Source organism: Cydia splendana, chromosome 6 (genome assembly GCF_910591565.1).
Source record: "Cydia splendana chromosome 6, ilCydSple1.2, whole genome shotgun sequence".
Taxonomy (NCBI): Eukaryota; Metazoa; Arthropoda; class Insecta; order Lepidoptera; family Tortricidae; genus Cydia; species Cydia splendana.
This window is the reverse complement of record NC_085965.1, coordinates 19316831-19342523: the sequence shown is the minus strand read 5'-3', so window position 1 is coordinate 19342523 and position 25693 is coordinate 19316831. Positions and strand designations below refer to the sequence as shown.

General features: G+C 40.4%; 1 protein-coding gene across 6 annotated transcripts in view; it reads right to left on the bottom strand.

The window, feature by feature from the left end:
• Positions 1–25693, bottom strand: part of LOC134791654 (caskin-2) — a 448440-nt gene continuing 422747 nt past the window's right edge. For 5 of the 6 annotated variants that reach the window (XM_063762734.1, XM_063762730.1, XM_063762728.1 and 2 more), the window contains 9 exons: positions 17524–17718; positions 14936–15132; positions 14203–14382; positions 13374–13586; positions 3527–3634; positions 2844–2987; positions 1767–1895; positions 720–1298; positions 1–426 (listed from right to left, as the gene is read on the bottom strand). In XM_063762734.1, the coding sequence (XP_063618804.1) occupies positions 109–426; positions 720–1298; positions 1767–1895; positions 2844–2987; positions 3527–3634; positions 13374–13586; positions 14203–14382; positions 14936–15132; positions 17524–17710 (2055 nt within the window). In that variant the 5' untranslated portion in view covers positions 17711–17718 and the 3' untranslated portion in view covers positions 1–108. The remainder of the gene's footprint in view (positions 427–719; positions 1299–1766; positions 1896–2843; positions 2988–3526; positions 3635–13373; positions 13587–14202; positions 14383–14935; positions 15133–17523; positions 17719–25693) is intronic. The other variant, XM_063762729.1, reaches the window with a different exon arrangement.

Sequence of the window (25693 nt, the reverse complement as noted above, 5' to 3'; positions counted from 1 at the left end):
AAATGTTTCGAATAAAGAAAATCTAGAAACCCAATAAAGATTTTTTTATTTTTAGTAAATGCAAAAACAATTTACCGGTTTCTAGACACATCTCTATTCCGCGTTTTTTTACGAGTCAGTGAGACCTTGACGTTTCTCTTCTTCCAGCATCGCGTCTAGTTCGTCCGTGAGGTTGGCCAACATGTTTCCAATATCGTTCAGTACGTCTACGGGCTCTGTGCTTTTTCCCTCATCTTTTTCTGGGAGGGTGTGTGGGGTTGTCGGCTTGATGTCTGGGTTTCGTGGCGGGAGGTTGGCAAGCCCGATGCCCGTTCGGCCGTAGTCGACCGTGTGCGGCCGGCCGGCGATTTGGCCGCGGTTCTGCTTTATCGTTCCCGCGTTCTCGTTCGCGAATGGAATGCTATCCGATTCTGTACTCGAACTTGACTGTGGAAAAGAGAGATTTGCTTTTAGTTCAAAGGGAAAGTCGGTGAAATTAATAACGGGAGGTCAAAAGGAAAGTAAAAAGGCAATTTGTTAAAGAAAATTCGTTTGAAATGAACAGTATAATAAAGAACTGCGTAGGTACTGTGCGCAGGCAACTTTCAAAGAGTAATTTAATACCTTCTTGAAATAGGTGATATTGCTATTTATGTCAAGAGCCTTTTTCTGAACTCGCATGTGATTATCAAGCATGGGTGGTTAGAAAATATTTCGCTAGCCTTCGGTGTAATACTGACCTTAAAGCTAGCGTCGGAGCCGGTCCGGATCTTGTCGTCGTCGTAGCGGCGCGGCGGGCTGGCGGGCGCGGGCGGCGGCGGCAGCAGCCCCGTGCTGTCCAGCGACACCGACAGCGAGTCCGAGCTCGGGTACGCCGGCAGGCTCAGCGGCAGACTCTTCTCCGGGTGGATCTCCACCGTCGTCTGCCCGAAGCGGGAGAACGGGGCGTATTGGGAGGACTGGCGTTTGGGCGGGTCGGGGGGAGGTTTCCGGGCCACGTGCGGACTCGCGCCGTACGCTACGCGCTGTAACCGCGCGGAGTACGCGATCTCGTCGTAAGTGTAGTCGGGGGATTTTTCTCTGTACGCCGGTGTGGCTGCGATCTTAGCGACGGGCCGCGGCCGGACGAGTCCTCTCGGGCGCGGTAGAGTGCCGCCGCCCTCGTAGCTGTCGTTGGTGGGAGTGATGTCGCCGTCGTCGTAGGAGCGGCGCCACTGCCCCGCGCCGTAGTAGAAGCCCTCCGGCGAGAAGGTCGTGTGCGAGGACCGCTCCGATGGGTCTTCGAGGCTCTCTAGAGATTTGCCGCGCGGGTGACGGATCTGGAAGGTTTTGAAGTTTTAGGTTAGTTAAGATTTCGACTCGGTGTGTATGACGACATAGGTAGTTGAAAATATTTACTTATAAAAATATTACTTTGCGTTAGATTTTACTGTTCATTTATTAATTTCACATGCTATTATTTCAATATTTTGATACTCATACTTATGATGTTAATATTGTTAATCGATAATAATTAAATATTCTGTAATTAAAATTCATGCTTTATTTGCTTAATAAAATATTAGTTACCGAGCAAGCTATAATTAGATACTAGATACATTTTAAATATACTACATATTTATTATTCGTTAACAACTCTTTAGTTTCACTAGTGTGAGTTAAACACAAAACACAGTAGCACACATCGAAAACGCAGCGTTCTCAATTACAGAAAAAAACGGGTGCACGTAAAAGCCGGGTGCTGGTGCATCGAGAACAAACTTGTGCCAAAGGAGGTTGTCTCATACCTGAATGGGGACCAAATCAGTGCCACATAGGGGCGTCGGTAGGGCGTCAAAGGTAAGATCGGGAGGTTTATGGTAACTCCTCTCATGTGTCTGCCAAGGCTGGTAATGCAGCTCCCTCGGATATAAATCCTTTAGCCGATTATGTCCAAGGTGCATGGTGTTTGAAAGAAAAGAAAACAAAACATTCACATGCTGCTTCGGGCTGTGGTATGGTGGATGCAGCGGAATGGTGGGACTGGCTGAATACAACCCCGCGATTCTTTTAAAAGCAACATTCGAGTTTTGACGTTCGTAATTTGAATGTTTTACTTTTAATCGCGGAGCCGTTTTGTTTCCAGCCAGTGACGACAAATGGCGATGGACATAGACTTCTAGAAGTCCAAGCGAAATGATAATGACAATTTGGAACGCATAGGGAAAAATGTAATTTTGTCATTTATTTCATTGAAGATCCGAGCCAATTTAGTCCAAATGGACCTATTTTCCCATAATGTCTCCACATCTATTGGCTTAGCAAAGGAAAATTCCAGCTGTTGTGCTAGATATGGTTTACACTGAGCTAAACAGCTAAAGCTTTGTTTCGCTCAAAAAAGAACACATTTAGTAATTTGGTTAAATTGATAAATAACTGAAACTACATAAAAACGCTTTAGGTTAAAATAAGCGTCGTTAGTATAAGATTGTCAGAAAAATTAGGCATTAAAATATTAATTAGAAAGTTTAAAATTCTGTTAATTTCTTGTAAATTCGGGCCAATCATCAAGATGAGCGATGGATGAAATGAAAATGTCAATGTGAGATAAAATATATCAAAATAAAAAAGTAAAAAAAATATTATTAAACAGTTGATTTGAAGTGATGCTTTTTAATTTTTATACTAGTAGGTAAGAATTAGAAAACTCTATGATCTCTATGATCGTTTAGAAAAAAGCTGACGTTAGTCTTCTAGTTCTATTTTTGAAATTTAATAGTTGCCACAGAACGTCTGCCATCGTGAAAGTTAAGGAGCTATTAGAGTCTAGTTCTAAAACATCACTACAAACACATTAAAAAGGTAAAGTTGTCTATGGTACTGACCTGTCCGGGCTGTATTCTAGTGAAGTCCAAGGACCCTTGGGTGCTGATGCTTCTTTTTCCCGCTCTAATATCTTTTACTCTTTTGATGGCCAGGAGGATTTTCTTTTGGTGTCCGAGACGAACTATGCCCATGTCTTCTAAATCCTGAAAGCATTAAGCAATTTCGGTCAAGCATAAAGCATATTTGCAGGACGGATAATCTAATAGGTATAAGGTGCCAGTACAATTTTAATCGTAAATATAGCCAACACAAAACTGTGAACATATTTTTACTATTTCTGTCTCGTTACGAATAAGACATATATCCTTTTATTCATGAAATATATAGGTGAAAATTACGGACAGGTACAAACGATTATCAGAGCATTTCTTAAAAAGTTTGTACATTTCGATCACCTCTTAGATTTCTATAAAAATTGGTATGCTGGTAAAGTACATGAAGCTGAACAACTTCCACCATATTTCCCAAAATGTCCCAGAAAGTTTCTATGAAACATTCCTTTTTTGTTACCAAATGTGTAAGGAAATCTGGTTGGAAACTTTACCAGCATAACAATTTTTATAGAAATCTAAGATGTGATCGAAATGTACAAACTTTTTGAGAAATGCTCATCAACGGCTTGTTAAATTTGACAGACGTTTATCAACTTAGCTAATTGTTTTACATTTTGTAATGTCCTTACCTCCCAAGCAAGTTGTGTGACGTCATGGACGGTACGATACCCCTGCGCCACGAGCGCTGGCCCGTACTCCTCCAGCCTTAGCAGTCGCAGCCATTCTTCTAATGAACCCTGGAATAAAATATAAGTTGGTGTTAAACGGGCGGTAGCAGTATAATTAAGAGAACCGACAAATGATGGCGCTGTCATCAGTTACCTATGCGTGGCAACACTGCAGTCAAATTTCCATTCTTTTTTAGATAGAGTCAGACCAAGAATAGTCTGCCGCGAATTTGATAGCCCACGCAGTGCAAGTGTTATTTTAATCGTCAAAATTCTATGAAATAATTATAAATGACACTTGCACTGCGTGGGCTATCAAATCCGCTGCAGACTTTTTTTGGTCCGACTCTATTTATTCGCCTTTTTGGCTTTTTCCCAAAGTGTAATGTTTTCAGGACAGTCAATAGGTAGGTAGGTTAGGTTCGTTAGGTAGCTTCAGATGCCCAAAGAGTCCCGCAGACCCGCATAGCGGGGCTCCGTCTATTTAGGTTGTACCTAAAGGAAATGTATTTGGAAAAATTACACTTTGGAGAAAAAAGCGACCAGGAAGATTGGAAATTGTTCTACGCGGAAAAAACGGGTTTGGAGATCTAATCTAGCTACTCTTAAGTTATCTGCTATTGCACCGAATCGTTAAAAAAAAGTGAAGTTATGTAGTCTATATAAATTAGGGCAAGGACAGATCAAGGCATGGGAGCTAACGGTCCGTGCGTGTAGACGTGAGATAATGAGATAACAGTCGGGTAATTAGATAAAACGTCGCGCGGTATAATTATCTCCTTAAAGGGCAGTTTAACGGATTCTTGGCAGATAAGTATCGATCCGTATAGAAGGGGAATGTGGTTGGTATTTTTAAGGGCTATTCTATCAAATGATAGAGATTTCTGGGAAATTGTCGATGGTCGACCATTCCTGAGGTTCCTACCTACTTGAAAATGTCTAACTAGCTAACTACCTATTTAAGTATTTACTGCGTTCAGTGTCAAGGCAAACTATTTTTTAATTACAGCGCCATCTAGCGACGAGTAGGAAATTACAAAGTATTTGAAAAGTTTAGTATAATATTATAATTAAGAATAGTATTTTATATATGTATTAAATAAGCATTATGACACCCTCTATCGTCAAGTAGGTGAAATAAAATAATTTACGATATGTCAAAGGTTGCTGTGACTGCTGTGAGGCCCTTGGACCAGTCGCTTTAGGTTGAATGAAGAATCATTAGGGAAAGGCGCTAATTCCAATAAGGCTTCATATTTTCTACGGGTTCCAAGATCAGATGGCGCTTTCGTACTAAATGCGCAATATCTTAGGATTCCCTAAGAGAGCCGTAGCAAAAAGCAGGGACAATTCTAAGATGATGATGACTTCATGACTCCCACTTACTCTCCTAAGGCAGGCCACAGGTAACCCTCGCGCAGGCAGCTTTCTCGCGCAAATATTGGTCATGCAATCCAGCGCGGGAAGGCTGGCTGCGTGATGGGCACCATACCAAGGACGCAAAATATTTTTTTTTTTTTTTTTTTTTTTTTTTTTTATTTGCATAGGGAAACAAACAGCATATAATTACACATATAGTTAAAATAATTAAGTTAATACAATTGCCAGAACAGTTTCCACTTGTGGGTAACACAATTATTGCTCTGAGAGAAGTAGCATGCACTTATATAAATTAACAAGGCAATTACAAACTAAACCTAAAGATTATACAATTAATGACAAAGGACTACAATGAATACCAAATGACAAGACTACAATTAATGACAAAATGTATGGAACAAGTTAATTAATTACAACATTCAAGAAGAACAAGCGTTTTATACAGATTTGCTGCATTAAAAGTTAGTGATCATTGTTTGATAATTATTTATTATTATTATCATTTGTTTTCTTTTTTGTTACTTTCATTGCAGATACAAATTTAGTGGGATTTAAGTGAAACATGTCTATATGTGTTAGGATACCGTATAATTAATATATAAATATTTGTAAAAACAGCATATTTTAATCGATGAATAAGCTAAATAATATAATATTAAAATATTTGTAATGACCGATCACGTGATTAGCACGTGACCGGTCACACCACGAGTGGCTGAGCGACCGTTGCAAGAGGGGCGCGTGGCATTCGTCGATCGACAGTCAGTGAGAGTGGTCGTGCAGTCACTGGAGGTACTTAGGTGCTACGAAGTTTGTGTAAATTGTGTAAATTGTTAATTACTGTTACATCAGTGTACTGCATTCAGGTCAGTGCCTTATTGTTGATTATTACGTGTACGGTCTAGTTGATAATTCTATTCATTGTGCCAATAAACGCTTTGTAAACAACTATTGTCGTATTAATGAAACTCCTACAGTATCCTTTAGCTCAGAAGTGGGATAGGCGAGTATTTTAAACAAATCACTCGTTTATCCCGCCCACAAAATCGAATTAACCGACACGGCACAACGAATACTATTATTAACACATAATCTTATAATATTGATTACGGGTTTACCTTGTGGGGTAGAATGCAATTGTTATGTGCACTGTGTTTTTTTTTGTGAATTTGGTGCTTCGTTTAAATATCGTTAATTTCACATGCTCAATCATTATTAACCGGCTACGGCATACATACCCATATTATGGCAGATTATACTCACAGCTCTGCCATATTAGCGCTATTAAAATTAAGATTGAAACGACGGCGGTCAATCGACGTATTTATAATTTTAACGTTTTGTTTTAATTCTATGACAAGACGATTTTGAATACGATGACCACTAGTTTTCGTGAACTATTCCACAAACCTAAGTTGACATTGAAATTAGTTGAGTTAGCAAATGATCTTTGCTACCTTTAGTAAGAACTTATTAAACCTACTTTATCCTTATGATTCGTATCATAAATTCATAGAGTAAAAGTATTCTGAGGATCATTTCAAATTAATTTAAAACATATTAATTAATTAATTTAATTTAAACTTATTTTAATTAATTGGAATTAATTCGTTTTAATTAAACGTAATTAAAATTAATGAAGTGAAATTAAAGTTAATTAAATTTAATTGAAATTAATAAAGCGTAATTAAAATGCATAAAGTGTAATTAAAATGAATAAAGTTTAATTAAAATGAATGAAGGTTAATTAAAATTAATAAAGTTTAATTAGAATTAATAAAGTTTAATTAGAATTAATAAAGTTTAATTAGAATTAATAAAGTTTAATTAGAATTAATAAAGTTTGATTAGAATTAATAAAGTTTAATTAGAATTAATAAAGTTTGATTAGAATTAATAAAGTTTAATTAGAATTAATAAAGTTTGATTAGAATTAATAAAGTTTAATTAGAATTAATAAAGTTTGATTAGAATTAATAAAGTTTAATTAGAATTAATAAAGTGTAATTAGAATTAATAAAGTGTAATTACAATTAATAAAGTGTAATTACAATTAATAAAGTGTAATTACAATTAATAAAGTGTAATTACAATTAATAAAGTGTAATTACAATTAATAAAGTGTAATTACAATTAATAAAGTGTAATTAAAATTAATAAAGTGTAATTAAAATTAATAAAGTTTAATCGAAATTAATTAAATGTAATTAAAAGTTAAAATAAAATAATATATAGTAAAATAAAATAAAACTTGGAATTAAATGTGTAGCATATAAATGTTCTCGAGAACCTAATTTGGTAATATATAAGACAGAGGCAATTTTCTGCTTTATCTGAAGTTACGCTCTGATTCCACAAAACTATTGAAACTTAACTTTTATATTATCGTTTATCTGAAAGAATGATGCACTCACTTACATCAATAATTAACTCATACATAAGTTTCAGTGATGAGTACATACGATGATGAAGACGCTGATGCCGGTCGCACAGAAGAACGCGACACGGACCGCATTGATACTGAGAAGGGCGATGACGAATGTGAGATTCGGAAATGCCCGACACCAAACTCACCTATCATACAAAGTGGGAGAGCGGAAGGGAGCCTGAAAGTGAGGCAAAGCCGCAAACACTTGTTGTATGATTCTAATGAAGAAAATAATGAGTTACGACGTGAGAGAGCTCCACGTTCGCGGATTTTAAACTTGGATGACCATAATGCAAGAGCTCCTCGACGACGACGCTCGCGGAGCGAATCTGCTAGAGATTATCGCGGAGCGGGGCCTTCGAGACACGTACCTCGCAACCGGAGTAGATCGCGCCTTGTGGACGTCCCAACGAGGCGGAGAATGCGGAGATCACGGAGCTCGTCACCTGATCACTATAAGGACCAGCACTTACGACATCACGTGAGTCCCAAACGTTACCGACGCATGGAGAGAAAGAGACACCATGGTTATAGCAGTAGTTCTGATGAAGACTATCATGTAACTAAGCGCAGAAAGTCGTACTCTCGCTCTCCAAGCGTCGAATACGTCAGAGACTTTTCTAAACGTAGTCGTGGATATAGGCTTGACACTGTAGCAAATGCACTTCCTAACTCCAGTGATAACCTCATAAGTAAGTTTCTAGATATTATAAAAGAAATGAAAGGTCAGTCTACATCTAAGCTGTCGTTAAACAATGTTCTACCGGAATTCGATCCAATAGCTAAAGACCAAACCATACTTACGTGGCTCACTAAGGTAGAGGAGTGTGCTGAGATTTACGGGTGGACTGAGAAAGAAACTATACACTTTGCACTTCCCAAACTTACAGGCCTTGCCAAATCTTGGTACCAGGGTCTCAGCACAGTTCTGTACTCATGGCCGGAGTGGAAAAGGAAACTTATAGAGTCATTCCCATGTCGTGAGGATTATGCCGAGCTTTTAACGACCATGCTGGCTAAGAAGGCTCGGTATGGAGAATCTCTTGAGCACTATTATTATAGTAAAATCAACTTGTTAAACAGATGTGAAATTAGAGGTCGTAAAGCTGTTGATTGTCTATTAAATGGGATAGAAGATCGAGCCGTACGCGTAGGTGCCCAAGCTGCCCGTTTTCGTGAACCTGCAGAGGTACTCAAATACTTAAAAACGGTTAAAGTGGGGATAGCCAAAGAATTAGGAGGGAGATCGGAAAAGCAAAGGCAAGATAGAAAACAGCTAGGAAACTCCACTGCTACAAGATCGCAACCCGCGGCTAAAATCACATGTTACAATTGTAACGAGGAAGGACACAGAAGTTACTTATGCAAAAAGACGATAGTTAAGTGTTCTACCTGTGGCAAACTGGGTCACCTCCCGGAATTCTGTCGATTTAATCGTAATGATACGAATAGTACAAATCAGAAGGGTCCGGCTCCCAAAGAGGAGAAACAGGTTGCCACGGTGAACTTGTCCGGCAAAACTAATGCCAAGTATGTATTTGAAGTACTAGTAAATGATGAGAAACTTATGTGTTTTACCGATCTCGGCAGCGAGTGTACACTTATTAAGAAAAGCGAATCGGATAAATTGAAGTTATCTTTTGAAACCGACAACATGCCTGCGATGGTTGGCTTAGGTGGTCATGTAAGACCAATAGGCAAAGCTATGGTTTACATAACCATCCAGGGCATAAGAGAGCACGTTGAGGTATACATAGTAGAAGATCATGTCATAAGGTATCCCATTTTATTAGGTCATTCATATACTGAGCTGCCAGGAATCACGATAACGAAGACTCCTCACGAGTTGTTTTTCGAGAAAGACTTAACTAGTAAGGTGTTCTTGAAAATCCGAGAGGACTTAACTATAGCTCCTTGCGAAATTAAAGCCATACCGGTTAGTACTGGTAATAAATATTATGGCAGTTTATATACGAATGGGTCGCTTAGAGGAGTCGTCAACAAGGAATATTATCTCTTTCCCGGCGAATACACTTTTAAAGGAGGTCTAGGACAAATAATAGTACTTAACATGAGCGATCAAAACGTACATTTTCATAAAGACGCATTACTAACGCGAGCCATTACTACTGCATGTGCAAAAGAGGTTCTTTCGGTTTCGTTTGATGAGTCACACCTCGACGATAGTATACAGTGTGGACCTAATATTACGAATGAACAAAAGCTACAGTTGCAGAACCTTCTTAGCAAATACAACGACTGTTTTTCGTCGGGCTTAAGCGACCTTGGCCTGACTACAGCGGGGGAAATGGTTATAGAGTTAGAAAATTCTGAACCGGTTGTATATAGGCCATATCGTTTGTCCCTAGCGGAAATAAGTCTTGTTCGGGATATGGTAGGAGAAATGATGGATGCAGGAATAGTTAGAGAGTCCACTTCTCCTTTTTTACTTTTCATTTCTCTTGACCTAGCGTCGGGATACTACCAAATCCCTATCTCTCCGACGTCTCAAGATAAGACTGCATTCGTAACTCCGGATGGGTTGTATGAATACACGCGGATGCCATTTGGCTTAGTAAATGCTCCGTCGGTGTTTCAAAGAACCATAAATAAGATCCTTTCCGAAGCTAAAATAAAATTTGCACTCGTATATATGGACGACATCTTGATCCCAGCACGCACATTCCAAGAAGGCATCACTAGACTTGAAGAGGTATTGGCATTATTAAGAAAAGGTGGGTTGACTCTAAAGTTAGCTAAATGCAATTTCTTTTTCGAAAAGATAGATTTCTTGGGATTCGAAGTAAGTAGTGAGGGTATTAAGCCAGGCACCCGAAAAATTGACGCAGTAGCCAAATTTCCTACTCCGAAAAACCACCACGAATTACGGCAATTCGTCGGCTTGGCAAGTTTCTTCAGAAGATTCGTGCGAGATTTTGCCGTAATATGTAGACCACTAACGGACCTTTTGAAGAAAGACAGCGAATGGAAGTGGGCTAGGGACCAAGATGTTGCCTTTAACTCACTAAAAGAAAAACTAATATCTAGACCTATTCTGACCCTTTACGACCCGAAACGCGAGACTCAATTGCATACAGATGCGTGCAAATATGGTGTTGCTGGAATTTTACTCCAGAAAAGCGACGAAGGCCTCTTTAAACCAGTCTCGTATTTTAGCCGGAAAACCACCCCAGATGAGCAACGTTTGCATTCGTTTGAATTAGAGACCCTCGCGGTAATAGCCTCATTGAACAGATTTCGCGTCTATTTGCTGGGAGTACCGTTTAAAATACTGACAGACTGTAATGCTCTTAGAAGTACTCTTACAAAGCGAGATTTGATCCCACGTATCGCGCGCTGGTGGGTTCAGATCCAAGAGTACGATTGCGAAATCGAATATCGTCCAGGGACCGGGATGGCACACGCGGATGCGTTAAGTAGGAACCCCGTAGACAACGCGAATACTGAGGACCACGTTTTAGAGGTACTGACGAACCGGTCTGATGACTGGATATCAACTGTACAGTCTAACGATGATGACTTTGCTCGCATAAAGGCAATATTAAGTGATCCCGAATCTGAAAAGGTCGCGGACATCATTAAAAACTACAAGCTCAAGAATGATAAAGTTTACCGTTTGTTAGGCGAAACCGAGGATAGCATGCGATGGGTAGTGCCAAAAAGAGTTAGGTGGCAAGTGGTAAAAATGAACCACGACGATATCGGTCATTTCGGTTTCGAGAAAACCCTCACACGAATTAAGCAGTCGTTTTGGTTTCCGAAAATGAGGCGATTTATTAAAAAATATGTAAAGTCTTGCGTTGAATGTGCTCATCACAAGGGAACCTCGGGGAAACAGCATGGAGAACTACACCCTATCAAAAAAATTGAAATACCGTTCCATACTATCCATGCCGATCACTTGGGCCCCTTTGTTTGCAGCAAGAAAGGCAATACTTACCTCCTAGTTATAATCGATAGTTTCACAAAATTTATAAACATAAAGCCCGTTCGAAATACGAAGACCTCGACGACGTTAAAGGTTTTCCGGGACCATATAAGTCACTTTGGGACGCCTGTTAGGTTGATTACGGACCAAGGAACGTCGTTTACAAGTGCCGCTTTCAAGACCTTTACGAAATCAGCCGGTATCAAACATATATTAAATGCCGTCGCCACCCCACGGGCAAACGGCCAAGTAGAAAGGTTTAATAGGTCTATTTTAGATGCTCTCTCTACGAAATGCCACGGCAAGGACGACAGATGTTGGGACGAATTTGTGCCAGATGTACAGGTAGGTCTAAATACTACAGTACATAAAACTACGGGGAAAAGTCCTTCCGAACTTGTATTTGGTTTTCGCATTAGAACTAATACCGAGAATGTTCTGAGTGAAGTTATCGACGAAACATTAGACGTTATTTCCCCTGAAGATTTAGATGAGATTAGGCGCGAGGCAGGAAAGCGTATTGAAACACAACAAGCAAAAGATAAACGTAGTTTTGACTCGAAACGTATAACGGGTATAACGTATAATGTTGGGGACCTAGTTAGTGTTAGAAGAGATGCTCAAAGTGACGGAAAATCAAAAAAATTAGTAGCTAAATATCAGGGGCCATATAGGATCACTAAATGCCTTCCCAACGATCGCTATGTAGTGGAGGATACACCTCTGACGCGCAAAAAAGGCAGCAGACGTTACGAAAACATAGTAGCGGTAGATAAGCTAAAATCATGGTTGTGTTTTAATAACAACCATGGTAGTAGTTCTGAATCAGGCAGCGATGAGAACGAGAGCCCAAACGATAGTTAGGATCTGAATAGTAGCCAGGGCTATTACCAAAGATTATGATTAGTTAAAACTGTAGGAGTACCAATTAATTAAATTAAAACCGAATTTATTATCTACTAATAAGAATACAAGTATGTTTTATGTTCCTTTTGGAGGTTACTGATTAAGATAATTAAGATACTTTTAACCCCTTACTGCATATAATAAAAAATATTTGTTGAAATTTGAACTTTAATAGCTGTCAATAGAGTTAAATATCATATCGGCCATATATGGCTTCGTATGCGGTAAGGGGGCATTACTAACAGAATGTCAATTGTAGATGAGCAAAGGGACTTGCTCTAGCAGGATGGCCGAGCTGTTAGGATACCGTATAATTAATATATAAATATTTGTAAAAACAGCATATTTTAATCGATGAATAAGCTAAATAATATAATATTAAAATATTTGTAATGACCGATCACGTGATTAGCACGTGACCGGTCACACCACGAGTGGCTGAGCGACCGTTGCAAGAGGGGCGCGTGGCATTCGTCGATCGACAGTCAGTGAGAGTGGTCGTGCAGTCACTGGAGGTACTTAGGTGCTACGAAGTTTGTGTAAATTGTGTAAATTGTTAATTACTGTTACATCAGTGTACTGCATTCAGGTCAGTGCCTTATTGTTGATTATTACGTGTACGGTCTAGTTGATAATTCTATTCATTGTGCCAATAAACGCTTTGTAAACAACTATTGTCGTATTAATGAAACTCCTACAGTATCCTTTATATGTAAATATTTCTTATTATAAGTACTACATGCTCTTACTAAATACTTATTGTTTGCATATCTTTTACGACTAAACGGAATGGAAAACAAATAAGTGGACCTGGTACGAAAGGTTGGACATCTAAGTGACAATTTGTTTACAAAATATTGGGAGTCAACAATATTATTCAGAATCTTATACAAGAACGTGATATCCCTCTTTTCTCTACGCATCTGAAGACTTTCTAAATTATCATAGACGAAGGAATTGAATTTATATTTAAGACGATTAAGGAACTTTTTTTGAATTCGTTCTATTGAGTTTATATGTACTGAGTATATTTTGATAGGTATTTTTAATTTTTTAGCTTTAGTTATCTTAATGGTAGTTAATTTTAGTTTTATATTCATTTTATAACACTTATTCTACAATAAATGAGTTCATTTCCCACTTACCGGTATATAATCAGGAAGGTTGTCCGGCACATTCAGATTAGCGAGCTCTGCCTTTAACCGCTTCCTATGATTAGGCTTCTTGATTCCCACCGCCGTGAGGTCCTCAGGGGTCATCCGTGTGACCGTGGGCAGGTCGTAGCCGGCTTCGATGAAGAGACGCGCGTATTCTTCCATCTGGAGGTCTGCTAGCCATGCGTGGATAATGTCAGGGTCCTGAAAGGGGATTGGTTGATATTAGTTTCTAGCGAGACCTCTGGCTTCATTTACTTACGTGTGTTACTAAGGTTTTTGATCCTCTAGGGCACACTGAATTTTAGATAATTTCTTGCAAAACTTGGCTTTTATGGATGCTGTGGCTGTCGAGTGACCAGCTTTATTTCCGCAGACTATACATCGAAGCTTCAGATTTAGTAGGTACTTACCTACCTTAGAGCATTTAATAACTGGAGTCGCCTTTAAGAGCTTACCCCTCTGCCGAAAAACTTGGACAATTGTGCAAACATTTGTATGACGTGACATGGCTATTTGTACGTTACGTACAAATCATGTAGAAATAGCTATACATTTGACGTCCCCTCCTCCGCAAAAATCGGCAGACTGTTTCATAAACAAAATGACAGCGATGACATCTCCAGTTACTAAATGCTCTAAGGTAGGTATATGAATCTATAATAATGGAATCCCAGTTTAATGTAACTTTCCTAAAAGTTCTTATTATACATTATTGAACTCTGGTGTGACCCGTGTGACTGTTTCCGATACCATATGACGCTGAAAAATGCCTGGACCCAAAGCCAGATATTAGGCTGTTGGCTATGACAATACTTACAGGTAGCCCCTGAGCAATCATAGCCCTAACTCTGTCAGCAGTGTCTCCACAATGGCAAGCCGCGTGGTGGTGGTGTGGCATGCGACCTGACGCGCGTCCGCTGTCCAGTGATGCTGAAGAGTGCCTGGATCCGGAGCCGGCCGAGCCTGAGGAAGAACCTGGGCTGTCGCGGCCGGGGCTCTGGAATGGGATACAATTTTGTTAAAAAATATGTCATGGTGATAAAATATGGGTGAATTCAAGCTGACATGACAAGCAAACGTTATTATTGCGCCCTGTGATCTACTGATCTGACAGTCTACAAATCGACAAGTCCTGGCAAATTCAATAAATTTAAACGGACCACTCGCGTCCAGACAAACTCGCCGGTTAATTCTGTGATTATTGTGTTGTAAACTTGATTTAAGGGGCCCACAGATTACCAGTTCGCCGGACGATATCAGCCTGTCAAATTTTGCGTTTCACTGACAGGCAGATATCGTCCGGCGAACTGGTAATCAGTGGGCCCCTTAAGTTCCAAGTGAGAATGCTGAAGATCCAGAAAAAAGTGAATCAAAAGGAGGGTTGGTATACAACTAGCTTTGTTCGCTCGTCACTCGTCATTTAGGCTGTAAACATGGCGCTTACGACAGAGCCGAAATATTGAGAATTATCCACTGGTGTCCCAAACACAGTACAGAACGAAGATGCTAGGCATACGAAACCCTTATACATATCGTCAGTAGCTTTTTACCTGCGTCATGTCGATCCCCTGATCATCACTGAGCGCGAGCTGATGGTGGTAGTACACCGCCGCCTTATGCGTGAGGGGCTGCGACGGCGGTGGGAACGTGAACGTGCCCCCGCCTGCGGGGCTCTTGCCCAGGCTCCCACTGGCGCCCGAGACGCCGGAGACACCGGATACGGTGCTACCGTAGTCGGAGTGGTCATCTGGAATTAGAAAATGGGGAATTAATTGGTGAATATTTAATAGTTCCGATGAGTTTATGCAATTGAAAAGCGTACTGACTGCTTTCATATATACTTTCTGATCAACGGCGTCTAAGCAATTGATAAAGAGTCATACTAGAGTTAGACCAAGAAAAATCTGCAGAGATTTTGATAGCTCACGCAGTGCAAGTGTTATTTTAAACGTCAAACTTCTATGAAATTATGACGTATAAATATAACACTTACACTGCGTGGGCTATCAAAATCGCTGCAGACATTTCTTGGTCTAACTCTTATAGTCATAATCTTTAGATTATTGTGTGATCTGTGGAAAAACTAAGCGAAACCAGGCCTCCGTCACACGCTCAAGGCCACGCGCTATATGCCTACCGCTCGGCGTATCGTCGACGATACAACCGACCATGGTATAATAATATACTCCGCCTGGTACTCTATTCCGAGATTCGCGTATGACCTAACTGACACGGGCCTACGTCATCATGCTGTTTACAGGTTCTCAAACTTTAAAATGTGGGAGAATTTTAACCAACGGTGAAAATTATTTTAACGGCATTAATTTTAAGTTATTCATGTAGAAACATAGTAAAATAAAACAAATCTAATGTATTAAATTAAACTTTATTTATTTATACAAGACAAACGTTTGAAAAACTAATTCACAGTTACACATTAATTACCAAGCTTACGACGTGAAAAGTTTGGAAAACACTGCGACTGCTGACACTGAGCGAGAAGGAAATAACAATTAACACGCGTTCGACAAGGATGACGGTCAGGGCATGAAGTTATCTAGATCCGAATTGTCAAATGTGACAGCGCTATCCTGTGTTGCCAGTAATGTAAACAGAATTACCCGAACGTCTGAAATTTCTTTCGTGAATCGGAAGATATTGCTAAAGAATAATTAAAAATGACGTGTTATTGTAAAATTTAAGATAAAAAACATATAAATGAAAATTATAAAATTATAAAGAAATATTTTAACTTATTTACCATAGGTATAATGTACCCATGTAACATGTTATGTTGCAATAAAGTGGCAATGTTATCGTGACGTAGGCCCGTGTCACTCTGGGAATAGAAGACCATGTTTTATTAGACCATGCAACCGACAGAGGGCCGCCGAACGCCCGCCTCAGCGCTCGCACCACATTGCACCGCGCGTTTCCCGCGCTTATGCTTCGAAAATTTCGAAATGCCGAAACCACGTAATTATTGTGCAGTAGATGGGTGAAAAAGTCAAAAAAACAAAGGAAAAGGCCTATAATAAAAATTCTTCTTTTTAAAGGTCCCACCTGAAACGTTTAATAATTATATTGAAGGGTTAGAAAAAGTATTTTTGAATAATTTTGACGACGTAATAATTAATCGGCCTGGTAGCACCGTATTACAACTTTAAAAAACCGTTGATGGTCTGTTGCTTTGCTCCTGGATATTTATTAAAATTATTTACGCGATTTAGGATACATATTTTCAACTATAAAATTTTAATAACAGAGAATTCCGAGAAGTGAAAAAATTATAAATCATTACATTAAAACTAAAACATATTTGATTCGCAACATTCGTTTTATTACAATAATCATCATAGGTAGGGTAGCTACAACCCTAGCGCATTCTTACGAAGACGCGTTGGCACGTGACTCGAACGGCGGGCAACACAGTCTCGACTCTTTGTGCGCGTACTTATGGTACATTTCTTCTTGTCCTGAGCAGCAGGTATTATTATTAAGGTTTTGTAGGCTATTATAGCGTAGGTATTTTTGCTTTTGTTTGGGAATGAAGTATCTGTTACGTAGTAACTATTTATTAATCTGTGGCGAAACGAAATGAATCTTCAGAGTAGATACGAGAATGGTCGTATTAAATTCTTCTTCAAAATACAATGTTACCGTGCAATGGCTTTCGGCATTCCGTAAATCCTTTTACATTTTTTCCAGACCTGTTATTTGACGTGCTCTACTGAGAAAACATAAAATTACAACCACAAGAGACAGCCAAAAAACACATCCATCACAAAACGTAAAAGAATGACCATTACTCGTCTGTATTTTAGGGCTCCCGCCACAATTAAGGGCTAGACTCAGAATGATTGGAAGCCCGCGGGGCTGACAGTTTCGGCGAAAACGTCCCTCGAGTGCAAAATTTCAAATTAGGACCCCGAAAAGCTTTAGAAATTTCGGTCTCATTTCAGGTTTTGCTTTGTGGGAAAGTTTTTATTATTCTAGACATTATTTCGTTTTATGGGAGTAACCTGTTTGTAATGTTTATAATTACAGAGTTTTGTAAACGGAGTAAAGAACATCTAGTCGATTTTCGGGGTTCTGAGGATTCGCTGTCCACTGAGGCTAAGAACCATTCCAGTCTCACCTCGTGTGTGGGACGGCGTGTCAGGCGGCTGCGGGTAGGGCTGCTCCTCGCACGACGCGTAGCCCTGCGAGCCGAACGAGGATCCTGAATGTCGGTGCTGCGGGCTGAACGCGTCGCCGGGCACGGCGGGCGGCGGGACGCGCTTCGCCGTGGCCGTCTTGCCGGCGGCGGCGCCGCCGCGGGACATTCCGCCCACTGTAACAAAAGATACATTTATGAAGTAGGTGTAGCAGTGGTTTTAGGTGGTGTAAAGCCTGACCAGTAATATATGATTATTGTCAAGAGGGTGCTGTTATTCTCATGTATAGTGTGACAGTTCAGTATAGTATGAAAAAAATAGTTCCAGTGAAATTCCGCAACACGGCGCGTGATCATATATTCCTGGTCAGGCTTTAGTATTGCGGAGACACCGTTATTGGTGGCTGAATACATCGATATACATAAGTGCGACATGTAGGTATAATTGCATTATAAATAAAGTGAGGAAATATTAAATTAGTTAACAAGGGCTCTACAGGTAACTGGATATAGGTATTGTAGGTATTGCCAGAATCCCATCACGCAAAAATTATCATAGTAGACTTTCTACTACTAATTGAAATCTTTAATCCTAAACCACAGTCATTGCTGTAACTATAATCGACAATGCTCTTTAATACAATACAGAAATTATAATGTCACCTTTACATCATTTTTATATAGAGTTAGGTAGTAGCCTTTTTTTCTTAGGATGCCTGAAAAGTGGTTAGGTACCTATTTGATGGTTGCTCTTAGGTTTGTAAAAAAAATTGGTGATACATATAATATTCGTGCAGAATATTCCCAGCACGTAATAAATATTCTAGAGAACTCTTCAAATATCCTTAAATTCCCTGATAGAAATATAATAAAGTCTTCAAATATTTATGTCACGCACTCCAAGCCAGTGTTGACGTCGGTCGCGTTCCAAAATAAAACAACGTTAATTAAATTACTTTTTAATTCTGTGTGACCAGGACACGCGTAACGGGACGATTACTTAATGTTGATGTTGCAAGCGCAAATTAGCTATGGAACTATTTTAGTTCAACATAATTTAGTTCGGAATTCAAACCATTTTTCGTTTTAATTAGCGCAGATAATCCTGTGGCCCTAGTGAAAAAGGGTACAAGTCACGCGCAGCTTAGGTGTAAAAGAGCATAAGTGTTACGTGGAACTTACGCCCTTTTACAACTGCGCTGCCTGAGACTTGTACCTTTATTCACTAGGGCCACAATTTATCGTACCTAATAGGTATATTTTTCTACGGGCGTAGCGTAGGTTTCAATACTCACTAAACCAAACCCTAAACAAAGGAACAATTGTTGTTGTATTGCTGTATTAAGATGGTTGGTTAGCACTCTGTAAATATCTACGTAGTTCGTAAAACTAAAAAGTCCACAATACCCATATCACCTCATCATCATCATTAACTTAAGAGTTATTCTCTTGTCGGTGGAGTATCTTCCAGCTTTCCCTTGCGCCTTGCGCCAGCTCTTTGACTTTTTGATACGACACGACCCCTACTCTTTCTTTCACTTGTTCCAAAAAGCTGCGTCTGGGTTTTCCTCTTCACCGCTTGCGTCCTATCCGCCCCTCCAGGATAGTTTTAAAGAAGTGGTCGTGTCGTATTAAGAGCCCAATCATTCACCTATGTTTAAAAAAATTGGACGGTCCATATTAAGTACGAGTTCAAATTCATTCATTTCACCAACCAGTTCTAAGGCAATATATTTTAATAAATATAATATAGAGTACATATTTCATAAGTTTATTATTACCTTTAATATTTCTTAAGTTTAGTAAGTAACGTTTAGTTCACCTATATGTATAAAAACGAGAAATATATTTCGGTCATGTTAAGAAATGCAACAAAATGTGTTGTATCTGTTATTGAGTATATTGTAAGTTATTTCCAAAGCCCACCCCGTTATGAAAATTACACGCTATTAAGCTTAATAAATTTCATCCCACTGATAGCGTACCTCGTTATCGTTATCTTACTCTGGAACACCATCTTGGGCGTTCCCGATAATCCCTGTGTTCCTCGTGCTTAACAAAACAATCGCTAAATTGACCAGTATAAGTGTCACCTTAAGATCTCTACTAATATTTATTATAAATGCGAATGTAACTCCGTCTGAATGTCTGTTATCACTTCACGCTTGAACCGCTGAGCTGATTTAGCTGAAATTTTGTATGGAGATAGTTTGTGGCCCGAAGGACGCAGGATAGTTTTATCAACCATCTTCATAATTCTACACGGAGGAAGTCGCAGGCAAAAACTAATGCTTAATAATGTGGTTATCTGTGGATTTCTCGTCAACGGGTGTAAGTATCACAATCAAACTGGTTTGCCATGAACGTATGACTCTTTTAAACTAAGAACATGCACAGGCCCTGCCCAGGGTGCGTGCACTAATGAACCAAAATCGCATCAATCATGTTCGAGCCGACCGATCGGCCGACCAATCGCCCAACTAATTGCGTGTGCCCAATCGATAACGCTAATGATCCGCCAAAATCGCTACGCCGCTTTAAAAGCTGAGAACTAGGTGCTTTTCTCGGGGAACAATGCGAAAACAATAGGTTCTTTTTACTGTAAACAACTGATTCTACCGAGAAATTGGAAAATGATTAGGTTATTTTTCAGGGTTGTTTACGAAGCAAAGATGGATTATGAATAGGAAATAAATGAATGGACGTCTATGTTTAAGTTTCAAAATTTTTGTTTTTTTAAGTAATAATAGATACCTAAATGTAATAATTGGAACACCTAAATAATAATATACTCGCTACGCTCGTGACTCTATTATAGAATCTTTCGCTTGCACGGGACTCAAAATAAGCACTCGAAGAAAGATCATACCTTGATCTCTTGTTGTACAACTATTACTTATTAAAATGATTATTATACTCTTTATTCAATTAGGGTCTTAGGTTAGGGTTTTACAATGTGAGTATAAAAGTAAAATATAAAAACACTTACAAAACATAACAAAAATATATAAACACATTATAAAAAACCTAACCTAGGGTGCCGCCGGCAACGGGGCAGGGTCCAAGCTGCCGGTGGTCAGGGCCGCAGAGTGAGGAATCGACGTACTATACGCGCCGTGTCCAAAATTACTGCCTTCTGCATCTGACCCTTGATCCAACCACCCAGCGAGAGTCTCTCTAGGTGTTGGTCGAGACTCTTCGCTATGAGACCGTTCGCTGACACGACTATAGGAACAATGATCGTCGAGTCAACATCCCACATAGCGGTTATCTCGTGGGCTAAGTCTAGGTACTTGCTGGACTTGTCCTTCTCGGCCTTCACGAGATTCTCATCATGGGGGATGGTGACGTCGACGAGCACGGTCCGGCGCTGCGATCGATCTATCAGCACGATGTCAGGCTTATTGGCTACAATAGTCCTGTCAGTGATGATAGATCGATCCCAATAGAGCGTGGCACGACCATTTTCGAGAACTGGCGCAGGTGAGTACTTGTAGTACGGCACTTCGCGGTCCACAAGGCCGTATAGGAGGGCAAGCTGCTGGTGAATAATTCTGGCTACGAGGTTATGTCTGTGCAAGTACTCGCCGTTAGCAAGATGAGAACAACCGGAGATAATATGCCTGAGTGACTCTCCGGGACGGCGGCATGCCCGACAAATGTCGACCGTACCGTCCTTCAGGATATATTTCCGATAGTTGTTCGTCATCATCACTTCGTCCGCAATTGCACAGGCAAAACCCTCGGTTTCTCCGAAGAGGTCCCCGAATCGTAACCAGTTCACCGACGCGAGCAGGTCCACATCGGGTCCCGTGAGGGCCTTGTAGAACCGCCCGTGTAGCTGCTTATCCTTCCATACCGCCTTGCGGTCCTCGGTGCTTAGTACTACAGGTTTGCGCCAGTTCTCGTTCGCCAAGGAGAGCGGCGTGAGGCCCTTGTCAGCTGCCACCACATCACGATGCATCCCACACTCGTTGTTGAGGAAATAATTCCTGAGATTGTACAACTCACGGTTGTGGAGATTTTTGGCGTTTAGAAAGCCGCGACCTCCACATTTCCGTGGGATGTACAATCTCATAACAGACGAGCGTGGGTGCAACATACGGTGAGTGGTGAGCAGCTGTCGGACCCTCCGATCCAGGGCATCCAGCTCGGTCTGAGTCCACCTTAGTATGCCAAAGGAGTATGTGAGTAGAGGCATTACCCAGGCGTTGAAGGCGCGCACTTTGTTGCCTCCTGACAAAAGACTGTTGAGTACTTTTGTGAGCCGACTGAAAAAGCGCTCCTTCACCGACCGTCTAATACCTTCTTCCTCAATACCCAACGACTGTGACATGCCAAGGTATTTATAGGTTTCTGATTCAGAGATGGATCTGAAAGACATTGTCTCAGAAAGTTGTAAATTTGTTGAATTTACAACTTTCCCCCGCTGTACATGCATAACCGCACATTTATCGACACCAAACTCCATGTTGATGGCATTACTGAAGACTTCGGTAGTTTTCAGTAGCTCCACCAAGTCTTGGCTATTTGGTGCAAATAATTTGAGATCATCCATGTACAGAAGGTGAGAAATGACTTCACCCCCTCTCCGAAGCCGGCAACCTAGTTCTAAATCCTTCAGCAAGGTACTGAGAGGATTCAGAGCTAGGCAGAACCACAGAGGACTCAGACTATCACCCTGAAATATTCCTCGCTCAATCCTTATAAAATCCTGCGGGCCAGGGCTCCCATCCCCGCCTCCTGGTTGACGAAGGACTGTGGTCCATTGCCTCATACACGCGCTTAGAAAGGCTCTTAAAGCTGTATCAACTTTATACAGCTCTAAGACCCTCTCCAGCCATGAGTGAGGCACCGAATCATAGGCCTTCTTGTAGTCAATCCAGGCTGCTGAGAGGGCCCCCCTGTTCCGCCGGATTTGTTGGCAGATGGTCATGTCTATGAGGAGGAGCTCTTTAGTACCACGGGACCCAACCCTACATCCATTTTGAGCAGAGGCCAAAATATTGTTTGCGACAATGTGCGCGTTGATTTTTGCTCTCAAAATGGATGTAAGGAGCTTGTAGAGTGTAGGCAAGCATGTGATGGGTCTGTAGTTCTTCGCTTCCGTGGTACTACCGGACTTATAGAGCAGGAAGGTGACACCAGTTGTTAAGGAAGGTGGGGGAGAACCAAGCTCGAGGGCTTGTTGAAATTGTGCTGCCAAGCAGGAGTGTGAGCATCGGAACCATTTTAGCCAGAAGTTGTGCAATCCATCCGGCCCAGGACTTTTCCAGTTCTGGGCCGTGCGAATGGCACAACTTACGTCATCGGGGCTGATGGTGACTGCCCCCATAGGTTCGATGGACTCGCACTCACGCTCGACAACACTCATCCAACTCCCCTCGGTGTGTCCGACAGGCACTGACCAGATGCTACGCCAGAAGTCATTCATGACAGTAGCCTCCGGTGGCTGCGAGTCGGACGCACGAGGGTTGGTTTCCTCCCACTTTCGGTACATCTTCCTTTGGTCACTCTGGAAAAGACGGTTCTGCTGGAATCGGTCCACACGCTCTCTGTAGCGGCGAATACGGTTTGCCCATGCATAGACTTTCTGCTTTAGAAAGTCGATGCGCTCCGTAATGTTGGCCATGTAGTCGCGGGGCCTGATATCCGTCCCCGCGAATGCCTGGTTTACAAAGCGCATTACTCGGGGGCGATTGTTGCCCCCCCTGAAGCAGATCAGCTTTGCGATAAGAGTCCTAAAAGAGCTGATACGTCGCTCGATCCGTATTTGCCATGCGGGGGCACCCCCGGCGGTCCTAGGTGCACGTTCAGAGTCCGGAAACTTGACTCGTGCAACACGGCACGCCGCGATGGCTCCGCAATACATGATCGCGTGCGTATCATCTAAATCTTTACTAGTCCGCAAATATGGCTCTAGTAAAGCGTTTAGGGCTCCCATTAGCGCTAGATTGTGTCTATTCATAGGCAAACGTGGTAAAAAAATGATTAAATGATTATTTATTGTTATATAATTTATTATCTAGCTATATCAAACCCCCAAGTAGATAAAATAAGGGTCGAAAGTGTAAAAGTGCGATTAATGAGTTCTTACTCGGACGAAACCTGAGCAAAAGCTAGTGTTTAATATATACAGTTACGTTTTATAGCAAATATTATTTTATGAGTGCCGGCTTTCTTTACCGACGAGTTTATGCGAGCAATTACACGCACGCAATCATCAATATTTAAGAGCTTGATTTAATAATAAAAATAAAGTTATACACGGACATGCAACAACAATGGCGGGTTTGTATACAGCTCTTAATTCGTAGAGCCGCGTTTTGTTTATTAATAAATAAAGATATAAAACATATACGAGTTTATTGTTTTATCTGTATGTGCTTTATGCTAGGCTGGTAGGCTGTACATAGTTATTCCAAATAGAGTGAAGCATACTTTATATTTTCTATAGAATATGTCAATAGGCATCAACATTAGAGAATGAAACAACGCTCCAAAAGTGTCTGCCATTCGGGAATTCTTTCACAGATAGAGATACATATATCTCTACTTCAGTTCTCATCCTAAAGTAAGTACATAGGTATCTGTCACAGTATAATCGTTCTACATAACAGAGACATATATTTTTGTTAAGCTATCGGAGAATAGTAGATATAGTTTGTCAAAGGACTGTCTCATTTCAAACATAGACAGAGAGAATCATAGTATCTTTGTCTTACACTAGTACTAGCACCCAAAAGAAAAGGATGAGTATAGTCTTTTTTGTTCTTACTTACTGACAATTTGGTTTGACCTAGTAGCCTGATCCGTTACTTTAGATACTGACAGTAACCTACCGATTGAACATACAAACTATTCAAACAATAGATATTCAAAATAAATATTTGTTTCGTTATGGAACATTTTAGGCGGAAAAAAGGGCTCACAAAATCAATACACCCTTTTACGACAGAACTGACACACAAGCCAAATTAGATCAAACTACTCAATTAACTTACCTCCTTCTGTGACCCCGTAAAACTTCTAAGATCAATTTACGAACCCAACACATAAAGCCAACATCGTATTAACTACTTAAACCGGGAACTGCCTAACTACCCACATAAAGCTAAGTATAGGCGTCGGCTATTTATAAAGTTTAACCAACTGGTAAGTATAAGTCGGAACTGACTTGGTCAAAGGCTTTTATGAATTCTAGAGATCAAGTTATACTAGGGATCTTGTTTGTAAAACCGTTGAGTTCGTAATATTCCTTTTGCTTGACGAACGCAGGAGAGTCGAACTCACAGAAAACTAGTTCAAATCAGACCTACCTATCGGAAAGCTCGCTTAATACTGGATCACCTGTGCGTTTGACTTTATAAGCAATTGGAATCAAACCCCAGGTGTCACCCAGGGTTCACACTTCGGGCTCATAATCTTTTAAGCACGGCCTACTTTCTTTTATCACCTGCTTTCAAGGATATTACTCGGATTATGATGGCGTTTGATAGATGCTTTTGACACGGGCATTATGAGTTTTACGAGGGTAAATTAGTGGTGGAATTAAAGGTTTTAGTCCAGTTCGATAAGGCATCGAATTACCTTTTCGGAATTTTGTTTGGGTATCTTCACGGTTAATAATATGTGGAGATGAATAGTTGTGATCCTAAAAGTTTTTAACGGAAAGACACCCTGTCTTTGTCTCTTACACAGCTTCTAATCGTAAGATGACTGCATTCACATTCTGCGTAAATCGGATTCCTTTGTGCTCTAAGCAATTTAAGCGATTATACAATAATTAGCTTAGCAACGTCTAGTACGAAGAACGAAGTTGAATCGATTGACATACTTAGTTAAAAAAAATCGTGCATGTTGCTACTTGCGATTTGAGCCTAGTTTTAATTGGTTATTATTCCTTTTGAATCCAAATAGTTCCTACTTTATTTACCATCCTTAAATTTATATTGGCTGTTGCATGTATTGACATTGCCTAGTTGCCTACATTATTTCCTACCTCATAGAATGATTTGCCTGACGAGTAACTTACGTCATTTCCTTATTTTGGTTAACACCTAGTTCAGTTGGAACATGTTTGTTGGCACAGGTGTTTAGCACACTTAGTTTTACGCTAAACGGTTTTAGCCACTTTTAGCACATTAGCAAA